This window comes from Bolinopsis microptera, chromosome 4, assembly GCF_026151205.1.
Source record: "Bolinopsis microptera isolate Bmic1 chromosome 4, MBARI_Bmic_1.0, whole genome shotgun sequence".
Taxonomy (NCBI): Eukaryota; Metazoa; Ctenophora; class Tentaculata; order Lobata; family Bolinopsidae; genus Bolinopsis; species Bolinopsis microptera.
The window spans coordinates 6,293,893-6,310,631 of NC_087075.1; the positions used below are offsets into that span (position 1 = coordinate 6,293,893).

Sequence of the window (16,739 nt, forward strand, 5' to 3'; positions counted from 1 at the left end):
CGTGTAAGCTATGTGAGAAAGAGGCAAAGGACTCTAGAAAAGTTAATTATGTTCAGAGCAGTAGAGACTTCCACGAGAAACAGTATCTTAGAACTCATTTGATGCCTGAACACCATTTATTATAGTATAGCTTATTACTTTGTTATTGAAATTCGTGGTAACTTTGATAAAAGTTGCTTTTCTTTAATTGATAACTGATACCTTTCATAATACAAATAATCGTGTTGTAAAATTAACTTCATTTTGACAACTTTGTGTACGGTTTTACAAATTCTAAAATAACTGCATTAACTTTTTCTCTTTTATTATAATAAATCCCCAGCCACAGATCATATCTGCCAACATGAACAAACTCTCAACAAGGTATCATGTAAACACAATGAACAAGCTGCTCAAAAAGATCAGAGAAAGACCCCCAGAAGAACCACGAGGTAAACATGTAAACACAGCTCCCTACTTCGTCCAGAAGTTAAATGTGGTGCTATCTAGTTACCACCTAGTTACCATCTATTTACCATCTATTTACCACCTAGTTACCACCTAGTTACCATCTATTTACCACCTAGTTACCTAGGTAAACATGTGAACACAGCACTCTACGTCCAGAAGTTCAATGTGGTGCTACATAGTTACCACCTAGTTACCACCTAGTTACCACCTAGTTACCATCTATTTACCACCTAGTTACCTAGGTAAACATGTGAACACAGCACCCTACGTCCAGAAGTTCAATTTGGTGCTACCTAGTTACCACCTAGTTACCACCTAGTTACCACCTAGTTACCACCTAGTTACCACCTAGTTACCACCTAGTTACCACCTAGTTACCATCTATTTACCACCTAGTTACCACCTAGTTACCACCTAGCTACCATCTAGTTACCACTTAGTTACCTAGGTAAACATGTGAACACAGCACTCTACGTCCAGAAGTTCAATGTGGTGCTACCTAGTTACCACCTAGTTACCACCTAGTTACCATCTATTTACCACCTAGTTACCACCTAGTTACCACCTAGTTACCTAGGTAAACATGTGAACACAGCTCTCTACTTCGTCCAGAAGTTCAATGTGGTGCTATTCCTACAGAAAAAGAACAGGGATGGTATCAGGACCCAAGCCTTGCTGCAGAAGGTATTACTCTTCTACTATTGCAATGACAATAGGGTTTAAGAAATACTTTATACTTTTATTTCGCAAAATCAAATCGACTTGCTCATTGCTGAATGTAAAATGGTTAGAATATAAGATTATAATTTTCATATTGAGCCATTGCCTTATATGCTCCAATAGCTTGACAGGTTCATTATCTCCAGTTAAAGAGTTAAGATGGAGATACGACCTAGTTACCACCTAGTTACCTCCTAGTTACCGCCTAGTTACCACATAGTTACCACATAGTTACCACATTGTTACCACATTGTTACCACATAGTTACCACCTAGTTACCACTTAGTTACCACATAGTTACCACCTAGTTACGACCTAGTTACGACCTAGTTACGACCTAGTTACCACATAGTTACCACATAGTGACCACCTAGTTACCACATAGTTACGACCTAGTTACGACCTAGTTACCACATAGTTATCACCTAGTTACCACATAGTTACGACCTAGTTACTCCCTAGTTACTCCCTAGTTACCACATAGTTACCACCTAGTTACGACCTAGTTACCACATAGTTACTACATAGTTACCAAATAGTTACCACCTAGTTACCACATAGTTACCACCTATTTACCACCTAGTTACCACATAGTTACGACCTAGTTACCACCTAGTTACGACCTCGTTACCACCTAGTTACCACCTAGTTACCACCTAGTTACCACCTAGTTACCACCTAGTTACCACCTAGTTACCTCCAGTTAAGATGGAGGTACGACCTTCCCTCTGAGTTCAGTGTGACAGTGGAGATAGATGGAGGTAATGATGGTAAGAAGTTGTTTACTGATCTGGTAGCTATCTCCGGGTCTGACAAACTCCCTCAGGTCCGATCATACTTCAAATTAACGAATTTTGCTTCAAATTATTTCTTTTAAAACTTTTATTTTATTTTATTTATTACTTTATAACTTTATTAAATCGACCATACTGTAACTTATAAAGGCCAGACCATACTTCAAACTATTTCCTATAAAACTAATTTACCATCATGAGTTATTTTATGTCATATATTAAAAAAAGCTGGGCTTTACTGTAACTTACTATAATTAGTATTACTGTACAGGTATTTGTGAATGAAACCTTTTACGGAGGCTACCACCAAATAAAAGCGTATTACACAAGCGGATTTTTAGCTGATCAGATGCTGAAAGGAGCGGGGAAATGCCCTGATTGTGAAAACTGTAAATTTGAAAAGTCTTGATTTAGGACAGTTTTTATTAATGTTTTAAAGTTAACCCGATTTAAGTTTTAAGTTCAATTCATTAGTGTATGTAATTTGTATATATTGCGAAGCCTGCATTTAATCGAATTTGAAACATTCTTGTGCTATTTTCAAATATTGACTTGACTTTTCCGCTCAAAAATGACATCGACCAACAGGTCATGGCTGTAGAATTTTAAAAAGTATGAAATAATAACCTCAATTTAGGATATGGATATTGGACCACTCAGTCCGGCCAACAACCGAGCGCTATACTACGTCCAAAAACACACTGCAGTCATATTCTCCGTCACGGGAAGTGGTTAGTAATACTTAGTGACACTTAGTAACACTTAGTTACACTTAGTAACACTTAGTTACACTAAGTAACAATTAGTAACACTAAGTTACACTTAGTTACACTTAGTAACACTTAGTAACACTTAGTTACCCTTAGTAACACTTAGTAACACTTAGTAACACTTAGTAACACTTAGTAACACTTAGTAACACTTAGTAACACTTAGTAACACTTAGCTACACTTAGTGACCATGACACTTAGTAACACTTAGTAACACTTATTAACACTTAGTAACACTTAGTAACACTTAGTAACACTTAGTAACACTTAGTAACACTTAGTAACACTTAGTAACACTTAGTAACACTTAGTAACACTTAGTAACACTTAGTAACACTTAGTAACACTTAGTAACACTTAGTAACACTTAGTAACACTTAGTAACACTTAGTAACACTTAGTAACACTTAGTAACACTTAGTAACACTTAGTAACACTTTCATTTTTTCCGTTCACCCTTTTGTAAAAATGCAATAGTGAAAGGTTACGATGGACGTTTTTGCGCAAAAACGAGGATTTTGGAGAACAAAGTAGGTGGGTATAAGTATGTCGTGTGTCCTTCCGTCCGTTACCATGACAACTAGCGCGCAGTGCAGCACGCGAGTATTGCTTGCGGACTGCGGAGATGTGATGTATAGTATTAAGTAATAAGCACAATTTGTACGTGGTATGCGTAGTATAGTGTACTGATGTGTATCAATATCATTATTATGAAGTGAGCTGATTGGAGCCTATATTTATAGTTATAGTGAACGGAAATCTAGCGTCCGCCAAAACGAAATCAACGGGCGCAATTCTTGTTATTATATGAACTGGAAGTGGTCAGTTACAACTTTACAAAGTTCATTTCAAAAAATATACGAACTTGCTTGGATATATAACATCCATATATCCATTCCATATTTAAGAATTTGGTTTATCGTATCCTTAACCAGATTGAAAACTAACTGCAATTAATGTATTTTTGTAACTTCAGTAAGTCTTTAATTTAGATATCAACGTATTATGGAATTATCATCCTTCCTTTCAGCGGAGGGTAGAAAATGTGAAAGATTGCTGCAACAAGTGAGACACAGGCACAAACTTCCCGCACAGCTAATCATCAAAATTAAGCTAGACCCTGAGGTTACCACCTAGTTACCACCTAGTTACCACCTAGTTACCACCTAGTTACCACCTAGTTACCACCTAGTTACCACCTAGTTACCTCCTAGTTACCACCTAGTTACCACCTAGTTACCACTTACTACTTAGTTACCACCTAGTTACCACCTAGTTACCACCTAGTTACCACATAGTTACCACCTAGTTACCACCTAGTTACCACCTAAACTTCCCGCACAGCTAATCATCAAGATAAAGCTAGACCCTGAGGTTAATGATAAAATACTCTTTTTGTCTCTCCATACTCACAAGTGTGGCAATTTCCACCGATCCTTTATTACATTACTAGGCAGCTGATATAATTTCTTATAATTTCATGTAAAACTTTAGATTTGCAATTGCAATTGCCAAAATGAATATACAAATGAATAATAAACTTATATGGGAACAACAGAATTCTTCTATACACATTAAATATCGTCAAACTATGAACTTATGAATGTGTTAACAATTAATTTAGCCTGATAATCATTTCACGTGAGAATGTTTATTTCAGATGAAGGGATCCAGGGATATAATGGCAGATTTATTCAAGGTGACAGGAACGACGAACCTTCCACAAGTAACTGAATTCAAAAACCGTTGAACATTTTAATAACAATAATAATCTTATTTTATTTCAACATCTCTTGATAGTCTAACGAAGCTTTGCTGAAGAAATCAAATAAAGTTTGGAATTGATTTCCCGCTCAAATTGACAATGCACATTTATAAACAAAGTTTACTCCTTGAAACTGTCCAGTAAAATAGGATAAAGGTAAAAAGTTGTGTCAACAGGTATTTGTTAACCAGACCTGGGTAGGAGGATACTATCAGTTAAAAGCCGAGTTACCACATAGTTACCACATAGTTACCACATAGTTACCACATAGTTACCACATAGTTACCACATAGTTACCACATAGTTACCACATAGTTACCACATAGTTACCACATAGTTACCACATAGTTACCACATAGTTACCACATAGTTACCACATAGTTACCACATAGTTACCACATAGTTACCACATAGTTACCACATAGTTACCACATAGTTACCACATAGTTACCACATAGTTACCACATAGTTACCACATAGTTACCACATAGTTACCACATAGTTACCACATAGTTACCACCTAGTTACCACATAGTTACCACCTAGTTACCACATAGTTACCACATAGTTACCACATAGTTACCACATAGTTACCACATAGTTACCACATAGTTACCACATAGTTACCACATAGTTACCACATAGTTACCACCTAGTTACCACCTAGTAACCACCTAGTTACCACCTAGTTACCACCTAGTTACCACCTAGTTACCACCTAGTTACCGCCTAGTTACCGCCTAGTTACCACCTAGTTACCACCTAGTTACCACCTAGTTACCACCTAGTTACCACCTAGTTACCACCTAGTTACCACCTAGTCCACAGGTATTTGTTAACCAGACCTGGGTGGGAGGATACTATCAACTAAAAACCACTAAGAACAGTGGTCAGCTTGGTAAAGAGCTCGTCAAAGGGCACGGTGAGCTAAAGTGATTTTATATGAATACAATTTACTTAGAGACAACTGGCAAGGTGTTAGGTGAGTGATCTCACTCCTAGACAGTATTATTTGCTTTTGCCACCTGAAGCTGAACTAAAATTCCTGTGATTTTGAAACTGGATATTTTACATAATCTCAATGAAGGGTTTGAAGAAGCAGAAGAACACCAACTGGGAGAAGCCCATGTTCATCGTGATGATGCCTCCCACCCCACACACCCCTACTTTGGGAGCCGTGTTTCTAGAATAGTCCTCACCACGCCTCACGCTCCTAGGATTACTTACTTTGATTATGAGAAGACACAGTTTCCACGGAATCGCCGCTGAAGTTACCACCTAGTTACCAGCTAGTTACCCCCTAGTTACCACCTAGTAACCACCTGAAGTGATTATCGACTGAACCTTTTTTTAATTTTGATGAGAAAGTTTTCACGATTCGTAATTAAGATATATGCTATTATATCAATATTGCTGACTTTTTAATATGCTAATATGGCAATCTGAGTAATACGCATCCAAGAAATGACGAAATTTCATATGTGATGTGTTTATCAGTTGAAATCGTTTTTGTGATTTCACTTTAATTATCCTTCTTACTTTCTTATGTAATGAGGCCGTTTTTATTCTTGAATTGTTGTTGATATAACAGTAGCACAAATTATGCAAACAAGATCCTGTAATCTAACCATTAATTAGTTAATATCTCCACAATTGATAAAGGAGACAATGTCACCACTAACAGTCTGACAAGGTAGCACTTAGTAACACTTAGTAACATTTAGTAACACTCAGTAGCACTTAGTAACACTTAGTAACACTTAGTAACACTTAGTAACACTTAGTAACACTTCTCTGTAGCCTGCACATGGATGCGTTAGTAGCACTGGGTATAACAAACTACGCTCTGTGGATAATACGCAACACCAGATCAGCTCTGTTCACTAAAGACGGGTGTACTGTTTGTAAAGCTGCTATCAAGGTCTTAAAGAGATTGGGTTAGTAACCACATAGTTACCACCTAGTTACCACCTAGTTACCACCTAGTTACCACCTAGTTACCATCTAGTTACCACCTAGTTACTACCTAGTTACCACCTAGTTACCACCTTCTTACCACCTAGTTACCACCTAGTTACCACCTAGTTACCACCTAGTTACCACCTATTTACCACCTTCATACCACCTAGTTACCACCTATTTACCACCTATTTACCACCTTCTTACCACCTTCTTACCACTTAGTAACCACCTAGTTACCACCTAGTTACCACCTAGTCACCATCTACTGTTTAGGAAAGACTATTGGTATTGTTGACAAAGATGTGACGGTAATCGATTTGGATAAGAGGCCTGATAAGGAGAAAATCATCAGAGAGCTGGAGCAACTTACAGGTACTCTTTATCTTAAGGGGGATATAAAGTTAGAGAATTATTTTATGCTTAATCTCCCGTGCTTTGAACTGTGATCGTTTTCCATTTTAACTGTTTTAGCGAGCAATCTCTCAGGATCAAACACAGTTCCACAGCTGTTTGTAAACGAACGTCACGTCGGTGGACTGGATAATATCAAGGTGATATTCATTAACATCTTTAATCTTATGTTCACGATAATTGTATGCATCATTGTGACTGGTTTTAACCTATCACTTGAGGAACTGTACATCTCCGACAGGTAACTTTAAGGCATCGTGTACCGTCTAATATTGATATGTGAACCTGGGTCAGATCACTAAAAAATAAACCAAAGTTTACCATGAATCTTGATTTCATTGCGGTTTGATAATAAAATAATAATACGATCTCTATAAACAGAACGAGTACAAAAACCGAACGTTGCACAAAGAGTACGCGATAGCTCGTGCTATGGAGAAGCAGACTTGTGTTAACTGTGAGCTTAAGAACGTTGAAAAGTCATTACGAATGAGAACTCAACAGGGCTCACAACACGGTGCTGATCATCAAGAGAGTGTTCAGAGCAACTATAATGTTGACAGTTCCGACTCGGAGTCAGATTTTTAGTATATTTTAAATGATATTATGTTAGAAATTAAGTTTTTTTTTTCAATTTCATGAAACTGTAAATTTCACAATAATAAAACTATAATTTCAAACATTTTGATTTAATTTCGTCCAATATGATTCAATTTTATATAAAGCGTCAAAGATGTTAAATCCATGTTTAGAATTACTGATATTCTAAAAATAATCCGCTATATGTTTGTATATATTCTCATAATGCTTTAGGATGGTCCATCCGATAGACATCCTCAATGCAGGAGTTCCAGTGGACATCAAATGGCTTCTTGAACAGGTAATTATCAAACTTCATTTCAAACTTTACACAAATCTGAAGTAGTTAACAGTAAACATTTTGAAGATCTGATAAGTCTACAAAGAAGATCGGTAAAAACTTAAAATTATAATTAAATGGCAATAAACTTAAAAACTAAAACATAAAACTTAAACAGCTAGGTAAACACATTGATAAGTGACTCAAACCTTATTTTAGAATTTTTGCCAAGTCAAAAGCCAAATAATGTCTGCTTTAATTTTTGTCTGAACGTATTGAACTATAATTTGTAAATGACACGGACACATTGCAGGTACGAATATTGGTGATATCGAGCAGGGAATGTTACCTAGTTACCACCTAGTTACCACCTAGTTACCACATAGTTACCAACTAGTTACCACCTAGTTACCACCTAGTTACCACCTAGTTACCACATTGCAGGTACGAATATTGGTGATATCGAGCAGCGAATGTCATTGGTGCATGAAGACGAAGGACATCTTGTACAAGGTTACGATTTATTACATTTTACCTCACTTTTTATTAAGTTTTAATGTATTTTCTAGTATTGGGGTTTTTATTTTTAACTGATTATGATGTAAACAATAAATTAGTCCATTAGAGACAATCCCCTCACGAGAGGCTTTCAACCAGGTCGGAAAACAGTGCATGCTGAATGATAACGAAATGTTGTTCCTCAATATCGACTCATTTAAAAAGGGTAAAAAGGTTTGTAACTTTCATTATATCTATATTCAAAAAGGGTAAAAAGGTTTGACGTTTTACCTATTGTAACAAACATATTAATTCATTACCTATTATCATTACCAACACCTATACAGCTGTTTGACCAAGTATCGAAAATGACCGACATAGAGACAGTCCCCCAAGTGTTCATTGACGAGACTTTTATCGGGGGGTACCCTGATGTTAAGATGCTTCACGAGAGGCGATACATTCATGAAATGTTGCTACCAAAGCCTGGGGTTAGTAATACGTTTACTTAGTTACCACCTAGTTACCACCTAGTTACCACCTAGTTACCACCTAGTTACCACCTAGTTACCACCTAGTTACCACCTAGTTACCACCTAGTTACCACCTAGTTACCACCTAGTTACCACCTAGTTACCACCTAGTTACCACCTAGTTACCACCTAGCTACCACCTAGTTACCACCTAGCTACCACTTTGTTACCACCTAGTAACCAAAGCCTGGGATTAGTAATACGTTTACCTAGTTACCACCTAGTTACCACCTAGTTACCACCTAGTTACCACCTAGTTACCACCTAGTTACCACCTAGTTACCACCTAGTTACCACCTAGTTACCACCTAGTTACCACCTAGTTACCACCTAGTTACCACCTAGCTACCAAAGCCTGGGGTTAGTAATACGTTTACCTAGTTACCACCTAGCTACCACCTAGTTACCACCTAGTTACCACCTAGTTACCACCTAGTTACCACCTAGTTACCACCTAGTAACCAAAACCTGGGGTTAGTAATACGTTTACCTAGTTACCACCTAGTTACCACCTAGTTACCACCTAGTTACCACCTAGTAACCAAAGCTTGGGATTAGTAATACGTTAACTTAGTTACCACCTAGTTACCACCTAGTAACCAAAGCCTGGGGTTAGTAATACGTTTACCTAGTTACCACCTAGTTACCACCTAGCTACCACCTAGTTACCACCTAGTTACCACCTAGTTACCACCTAGTTACCACCTAGTAACCAAAGCCTGGGGTTAGTAATACGTTTACCTAGTAACCACCTAGTAACCAAAGCCTGGGGTTAGTAATACGTTTACCTAGTTACCACCTAGTTACCACCTAGCTACCACCTAGTTACCACCTAGCTACCAAAGCCTGGGATAAGTAATACGTTTACTTAGTTACCACCTAGTTACCACCTAGTTACCACCTAGCTACCACCTAGTAACCACCTAGCTACCAAAGCCTGGGATAAGTAATACGTTTACTTAGTTACCACCTAGTTACCACCTAGCTACTACCTAGTAACCACCTAGCTACCAAAGCCTGGGATAAGTAATACGTTTACCTAGTTACCACCTACCTTATCGGACCTTATTTGGACGGACATTACATGAACGGACATAATTGTGAACGGACATTAATATGAACGCTCGAAGGCATTCAAAACCATCAAAAATCCGAATTTTTATTAATTTTGGACGTTTTTTTAATTTCAGCAAATGATTTTTTAATCCATTCATTATACAGTAAGTAAGAATAGCAGTCATTAAGCAGTAAAAATGTTAAAATATGTGTACATGATCAGTGTCTAATATCACATATCATCTTCATTAAATAGGGTTTCGTGCATGAAATAGTCCATGCTTCAGTGGCGTAACGAAAGGCCCTGCTGACCCCGCTGTGCAGGGGGGCGCCCGGCGCCGTCTTAGGGGGGCGCCAAATCGTCGTTTGAATGTGGGACAATTTCGAAAACTTAACTAAAGTACTAGCAAAACTGCGCGTTTTGCTCTAGATACACACCTTTTTAGAGATTTTACCGGCGTATTCTTTAAAATCACCTAATTTGTTCAATTTTAGAGAGGGGCACCAAAAGGGGAGGGGGCGCCAACAAGGGGGCGCTTTTTTCGGCAGGGGGCGCCAACAGGCAACGTTACGCCACTGCCATGCTTAAACAAGCATCAGTGATTTCTAGCTTTGTGGAAACTTTTTTTATCAAACTACCCTGGTCCTGCATTTCAGTGTTAACTTTTACAAGCCATTCGGCGTTAAGTGGTTTTATCTTAGACAACTTAAGGTTAACCTTAACATCACTTGGAGCCTTCCTAGCACTGTTTCATAACCTCCCCTCAGTAATATGAACTATAAAAACGTCGGACAATGTCCTTGGCAACACGATTTACCGTAATATCTAGAGGCTGGAACAAGTTTGTCATGTTGGCGGGGACTAGCTCATGAACTATGTTGTTGAGTGTCATGATTTCGTTGACTTTTTCCGCCAAGTGACCCTTGAAAACATCATATACTAGTAGAGTTTTCTGTGCCTCCGGCAGACCAAGGAGAACCTTTCCGTCGTTAACTTACGGCACAATAAAGTTCTCATAGTTGTCATATTCTGGGTAAAAAGTTCGAAATGGAAAAATTGTTGAAAGAATTTCAACGGACTTTAACTTGGACGGACATTAATTGAACGGACTTTATTTGAACGGACATTAAGATGAACGCTAGGGCCTCCAGCGTTCAAGTAATGTCCGTCCAAGTAAGGTCCGATAAGGTAGTTACCACCTAGCTACCACCTAGTAACCACCTAGCTACCAAAGCCTGGGATAAGTAATACGTTTACTTAGTTACCACCTAGTTACCACCTAGCTACCAAAGCCTGGGGTTAGTAATACGTTTACCTAGTTACCACCTAGTTACCACCTAGCTACCACCTAGTAACCACCTAGCTACCAAAGCCTGGGATTAGTAATACGTTTTTTAGTTACCACCTAGTTACCACCTAGTTACCAAAGCCTGGGGTTAGTAATACGTTAACTTATAAGTTGACGGAATTCAAGTTTACTTTTAGTTTATTGACAATTTTGATAGCTAGCGAACATATAAAGGTGTAGACACATTTAGATTTTTAAGATGTAATATGAGAATTCATCACAGAAGAAATCTGACGGAGCTAAAGAAGAAACAAAGTTTGCCAGTCGTCTAGATATAAATAATGAGGTTTGTACTTTTTTTAAACGGATTGAGAAAGATGTAGCAGTTTCAATTTCCTTAGAACTTTAGAAGAATTTCAGTAAGATCTTTTATAACTAATAGTTACGATAGCTATATTAATTTAACCTGTATTCAAAACCTCGGGCGTCTATTTCAGTTGTGTCCAATGTGCGTGGCAGAAGAAATACAGAAAGGTAGACTTGAAAAACGAGAAACTGATCTGAAAGAAAAAGCTAAGGATTACATGTAAGTGAATGTAAAATTCTAAAATGAATAAGTGGTTATACAATTTACCAATTACCATAAACTTAAAGCGACGTCAACCAAAAAATTATGTATTTTTCATAGCTGGTCCGTCGATTTTCTCCGTCCGTACACTAGAGTACCTTGGTTTTTACCGTACCTCGAGAGTACCCAAAGTATTTTTGCAACTTTTGACGCTATTTTCACACGTTTTAAACAACTTTTAAAAAGTTTAAATTCTTCAATTTATCATCAAGATAAAGTTAAAGATATTAAGCGGAATCAATAAACATCTCATTCTCATATTCACTGTCTTCAGCCGTAGGGAAGTACAAAATTGAGCTTGTGTAATAATCTTAATGCTTTACGTACCTTAAATTAAATTTTTCCTGCTGTTTTAACGTACCCTAGAGTGCGTACGGACTACGGACCAACAATGGTATTTTTATTTCGTGTTTAACATGACATATACGTCACACATATGTACCTGTACCTTTATTCGAATATCTAAATTATCAGCTGCTTCCACTCTAATCTTCAGGTTAGCTGGTTCAGCAGTAGAACTTGCCAGAAAACAACTAACTAAACATCACAACAGACACTCACACTCTAGTTAACACCTAGTAACCACCTAGTTACCACCTAGTTACCACCTAGTTACCACCTAGTTACCACCTAGTTACCACCTAGTTACCCCCTAGTTACCACCTAGTTACCACCTAGTTACCACTTCCATTTTCAGGTTAGCTCGTTCAGCAGTAGAACTTGCCAGAAAACAACTAACTAAACATCACAACAGACACTCACACTCCAAGAAAAGTTTCATGTCGAGCTTCTTTTAAAGTTTTAAAAGTAGTGAGATACAATTTATAGCAGATATATTGGTAATAAATTGTACTTAAATATATCAAATTATATGTGTACCAAATTGTATATTATATATATCAAACTTACATATCAAATAATATAGCAGTGGCTACTTTACACTTACATTTGGTCTATATTATATTATTCGACTGTTAATAGAGGAGATTATATTTTTGTAGACAGACATTAGATCAATTGTTACTGCTTTACTGGCCAGGATTTTCATTGCCTTCAAGGTTACCACCTAGTTACCACCTAGTTACCACCTAGTTACCACCCTGTTACCCCCTAGTTACCCCCCTAGTTACCACCTAGTTACCACCTAGTTTTGTTGTATATCGATCGTTGTAAAATTAATGACCACATACAACACGCTAAAAAATCTTTTCACCGATAATACAAATGATACGTTAGATAAATCCAATAGCATGTCCGGATTAGAAGTGCTACTGGGACTCGGGATCACTGCCAACGCTATGTGGATTATTCAGAACGCTAGAATTGCTATCTTCGGGAAAAATGGATGCAAATGGTGTAAAAAGGTATAAAGATGAAATACTGTTGTGCTGAGAAGTTTTACTATGTTCCTTTTGCCTGCCTCTTTCACTATGGCTCATTTTTGAAATCCTTTAAAAGCACATGTTATCTCGGGAACGTACATATTATCGGAGATTTCTAATATTGGATCATTTTCCCGGCTTCAGATTTGGTTCCAAATGTTTAAATAAAGCAATGAGCCAATAAATCAAACAAAAAATCACGAAAATAAATTCCCACAAAAGCCAATGATTTTACAGTCATCAATTTTGCAGTTGAAGAGGTACCTATCAAAGTTGAGTCAGGATTACAGTTTCCAAGAGGACGACATTGTAGAGGTCGACATTGACAAGATCAAGGATGGTTACGATGTGAGTTGCACTTCTGGTAATCAAGATAGAACCCCCTAGTTACCACCTAGTTACCACCTAGTTACCACCTAGTTACCACCTAGTTACCACCTAGTTACCACCTAGTTGCCACCTAGTTACCACATAGTTACCACCTAGTTACCACCTAATCACCACCTAGTTACCACCTAGTTACCACCTAGTTACCACCTAGTTACCACCTAGTTACCACCTAGTTACCACCTAGTTACCACCTAGTTACCACCTAGTTACCACCTAGTTACCTAGGAATAGACATTTGGTTAAATTTGGTTAAAGGGCAGGGGGTGGGGGTTTGAGGGAGGGCAATAACATCGGATTACGTTGAATTTTCTTGCAAGCTATAAGTTTTCTGTTAATTAAGTTTGCACCATGTTCCATTTCAGATGTTTGATGGCTTGAGTAAAATTACAGGCAACAATACGGTTCCACAGGTAGGAGAAATTTTCAGTTACTTAATTGATTAATATTATTATGCAAAAGGAAGATTCAATGGTTTTCTGCGATGCATTCTGCAGCTGAATCCAGAAATCATATTTAAAGGATAAATCAGTCCTTTTTGCAGCTCGGGTTTAAGGTGAGGTACTAATAATCTTTTATTTTTGGATATTGTTTCTTTGAGTTATAATTCAAGGTTTTCGTTGACGAGACTTACGTTGGGGGATACCCGGAGTTAGTTACCACCTAGTTACCACCTAGTTACCACCTAGTTACCACCTAGTTACCACCTAGTTACCACCTAGTTACCACCTAGTTGCCACCTAGTTACCACATAGTTACCACCTAGTTACCACCTAATCACCACCTAGTTACCACCTAGTTACCACCTAGTTACCACCTAGTTACCACCTAGTTACCACCTAGTTACCACCTAGTTACCACCTAGTTACCACCTAGTTACCACCTAGTTACCTAGGAATAGACATTTGGTTAAATTTGGTTAAAGGGCAGGGGGTGGGGGTTTGAGGGAGGGCAATAACATCGGATTACGTTGAATTTTCTTGCAAGCTATAAGTTTTCTGTTAATTAAGTTTGCACCATGTTCCATTTCAGATGTTTGATGGCTTGAGTAAAATTACAGGCAACAATACGGTTCCACAGGTAGGAGAAATTTTCAGTTACTTAATTGATTAATATTATTATGCAAAAGGAAGATTCAATGGTTTTCTGCGATGCATTCTGCAGCTGAATCCAGAAATCATATTTAAAGGATAAATCAGTCCTTTTTGCAGCTCGGGTTTAAGGTGAGGTACTAATAATCTTTTATTTTTGGATATTGTTTCTTTGAGTTATAATTCAAGGTTTTCGTTGACGAGACTTACGTTGGGGGATACCCGGAGTTAGTTACCACCTAGTTACCACCTAGTTACCACCTAGTTACCACCTAGTTACCACCTAGTTATCACCTAGTTACCACCTATATAATTCCAGGTTTTCGTTGACGAGACTTACGTTGGGGGATACCCGGAGTTTAAAAACATGTACAGAAGTAAACAGATTCAAAAGATGCTGAACCCCGTAATGATGAACAAACAGATAACCCATTGTAAAAAGTGTAGCCAGGTGAGTTTGTTGTTGATAAATTATGTTGATTAATTGATTTCTCATTTGATAAAATTAATGGATTTCCCGTCGGACAGGAAGAAAAATCAAATGTTGGCAAATTAAAAAGGTTATTACATGTAATAATGTTGAAATTATCTAATCTCAATTACTCATACTTAGTCATAGTTATAGTTATTCTTTATCTATCGAAGAATGCTTTAATTTAAACAGAAATTCGTAACGGTCATGGTTTATTAATGAGTAAATTCTCAGGAGAAAAAAGAGGAGAAACGAAAAAGGAAAAAGAAGATGGATGACCTCTTAAAAGACAATGATGATGAATTGTTATTTGCTAATAACGCAATTGCGATTCCACAATTCGATTCTTGACAGTTGTTGATATTTTCTTTCTTTCTGTCGTTCTTATCAAATCATAAAGTAAAGACTAAAGCTACGCGAAAAGCTACAAACGAAAATGTTCACTAATGTATCAAAACTGAAGTTCCATTGCATTATTTCCGTATTGGTTAAAATTGTTTTATGTAAATTTAGGAGCATGTTATGAAGTTCACTAACGACTGAAGAGATCATGTAACCTAGTTACCACCTAGTTACCACCTAGTAACGACTGAAGAGATCATGTCTATGTTGTGGAGTATCATAAGCACCATACAGCTTAAAAAGGTCGTCATTTTTAATAGGTAGAACTAATGTGCATAGAACCATCCTTTGTTATATGATTTTATTTATGGTATTTATATTGTATTATGCGAGGTCACTAAGAGTTTGCCTTCCTTTAACGTTAATCTATGATGGAAATTACCTCGATTTTATTTTCAAAGAAAGAATGGAAATGAAATAATAGTAAATATCTCAGGAGCAAATCAGTATACACGAAGAAAGTTAAAAAGTTGATAACCAAGAATGGTTACAGTGAGGACGATGCTTTAGTTATAAATCTTGATGAGATGAAAGCAGGGGATACAGTCCTGGCTCATCTATACAAACTTACAGGTACCTGGAATTTATTAAATCACTGTGTCGGAAAATAGATTTTTGGATCATGTCTGCATTATTGCGTTTTTGTCTGCAATAAATGTTCTCTCCATGAAAACCCCACTCGAATATCAACAAACTTCCCTCCGCAAACTTTCTTCCGCAAATTCAGGAGACACGGATCTTCCAAAAGTGTTTGTAGAGGAAACCTACATGGGAGGATACAATGACTTGAAGGCAGCGATCATGTCCGGACAGTTCAAATTCATCACCAGAGACAGGTTTAATATCTAGTAATGGAGAAAGTTATTTTAAAGTTCTCAAGCTTAACTGAAGGCACTACAGTAATATAATCAATAGATAAGAACGATTGCATTTATGAATAATTATGACACTCGCAGTTAAAGTAATGATCAAGTTTTATTTGTTGGATATTTCCAAAGTGTTGACTGGATAAATCATAATTGCAACACTACAAATCTATTACATTTTTTGAGTATTATGTATCACCATGGAAATATTTTAAGCGGGTAAAAGCCTGTCCAAACCCAGGCTACATAACATTAAGACTTTGTTGTAAATTGTATGAAAAGCATTAATAGATTATTTTAACTTTCCAATTATTCCAGGGGCTGTATAGAGTGCACAGATGACTGGAGGAGTAACAGATTTACAGATAAACTTGATATTTTACCAACACTACCTGCATCGTCA

The 16,739-nt window shown here is 37.2% G+C and overlaps 2 protein-coding genes across 2 annotated transcripts in view; both read left to right on the forward strand.

Moving 5' to 3' along the window:
• The first annotated feature begins 8,210 nt into the window (after nucleotides 1–8,210).
• LOC134813694 (uncharacterized) lies at nucleotides 8,211–12,626 on the forward strand. Its single transcript, XM_063821539.1, has 6 exons — nucleotides 8,211–8,245; nucleotides 8,390–8,464; nucleotides 8,578–8,721; nucleotides 11,392–11,454; nucleotides 11,606–11,694; nucleotides 12,434–12,626. Exons 1-6 carry the CDS (start codon nucleotides 8,219–8,221, stop codon nucleotides 12,531–12,533), a joined length of 498 nt encoding a protein of 165 aa, XP_063677609.1. The 5' UTR covers nucleotides 8,211–8,218; the 3' UTR covers nucleotides 12,534–12,626.
• Nucleotides 12,627–16,506: 3,880 nt separating this feature from the next.
• Nucleotides 16,507–16,739, forward strand: part of LOC134813723 (uncharacterized) — an 88,630-nt gene continuing 88,397 nt past the window's right edge. The window contains exon 1 of the mRNA XM_063821590.1: nucleotides 16,507–16,528. Within this exon, the coding sequence (XP_063677660.1) occupies nucleotides 16,527–16,528 (2 nt within the window). The 5' untranslated portion in view covers nucleotides 16,507–16,526. The remainder of the gene's footprint in view (nucleotides 16,529–16,739) is intronic.

Bases quoted from the DNA above. Each gene is read 5' to 3' on its own strand.
- LOC134813694 (XM_063821539.1), top strand. From the start codon at position 8,219: ATGAAGACGAAGGACATCTTGTACAAG. The intron at 8,465-8,577 runs GTTTGTAACTTT...ACACCTATACAG, and splicing joins CATTTAAAAAGGGTAAAAAG to CTGTTTGACCAAGTATCGAA. The intron at 11,695-12,433 runs GTAAGTGAATGT...TTCCATTTTCAG, and splicing joins GAAAAAGCTAAGGATTACAT to GTTAGCTCGTTCAGCAGTAG.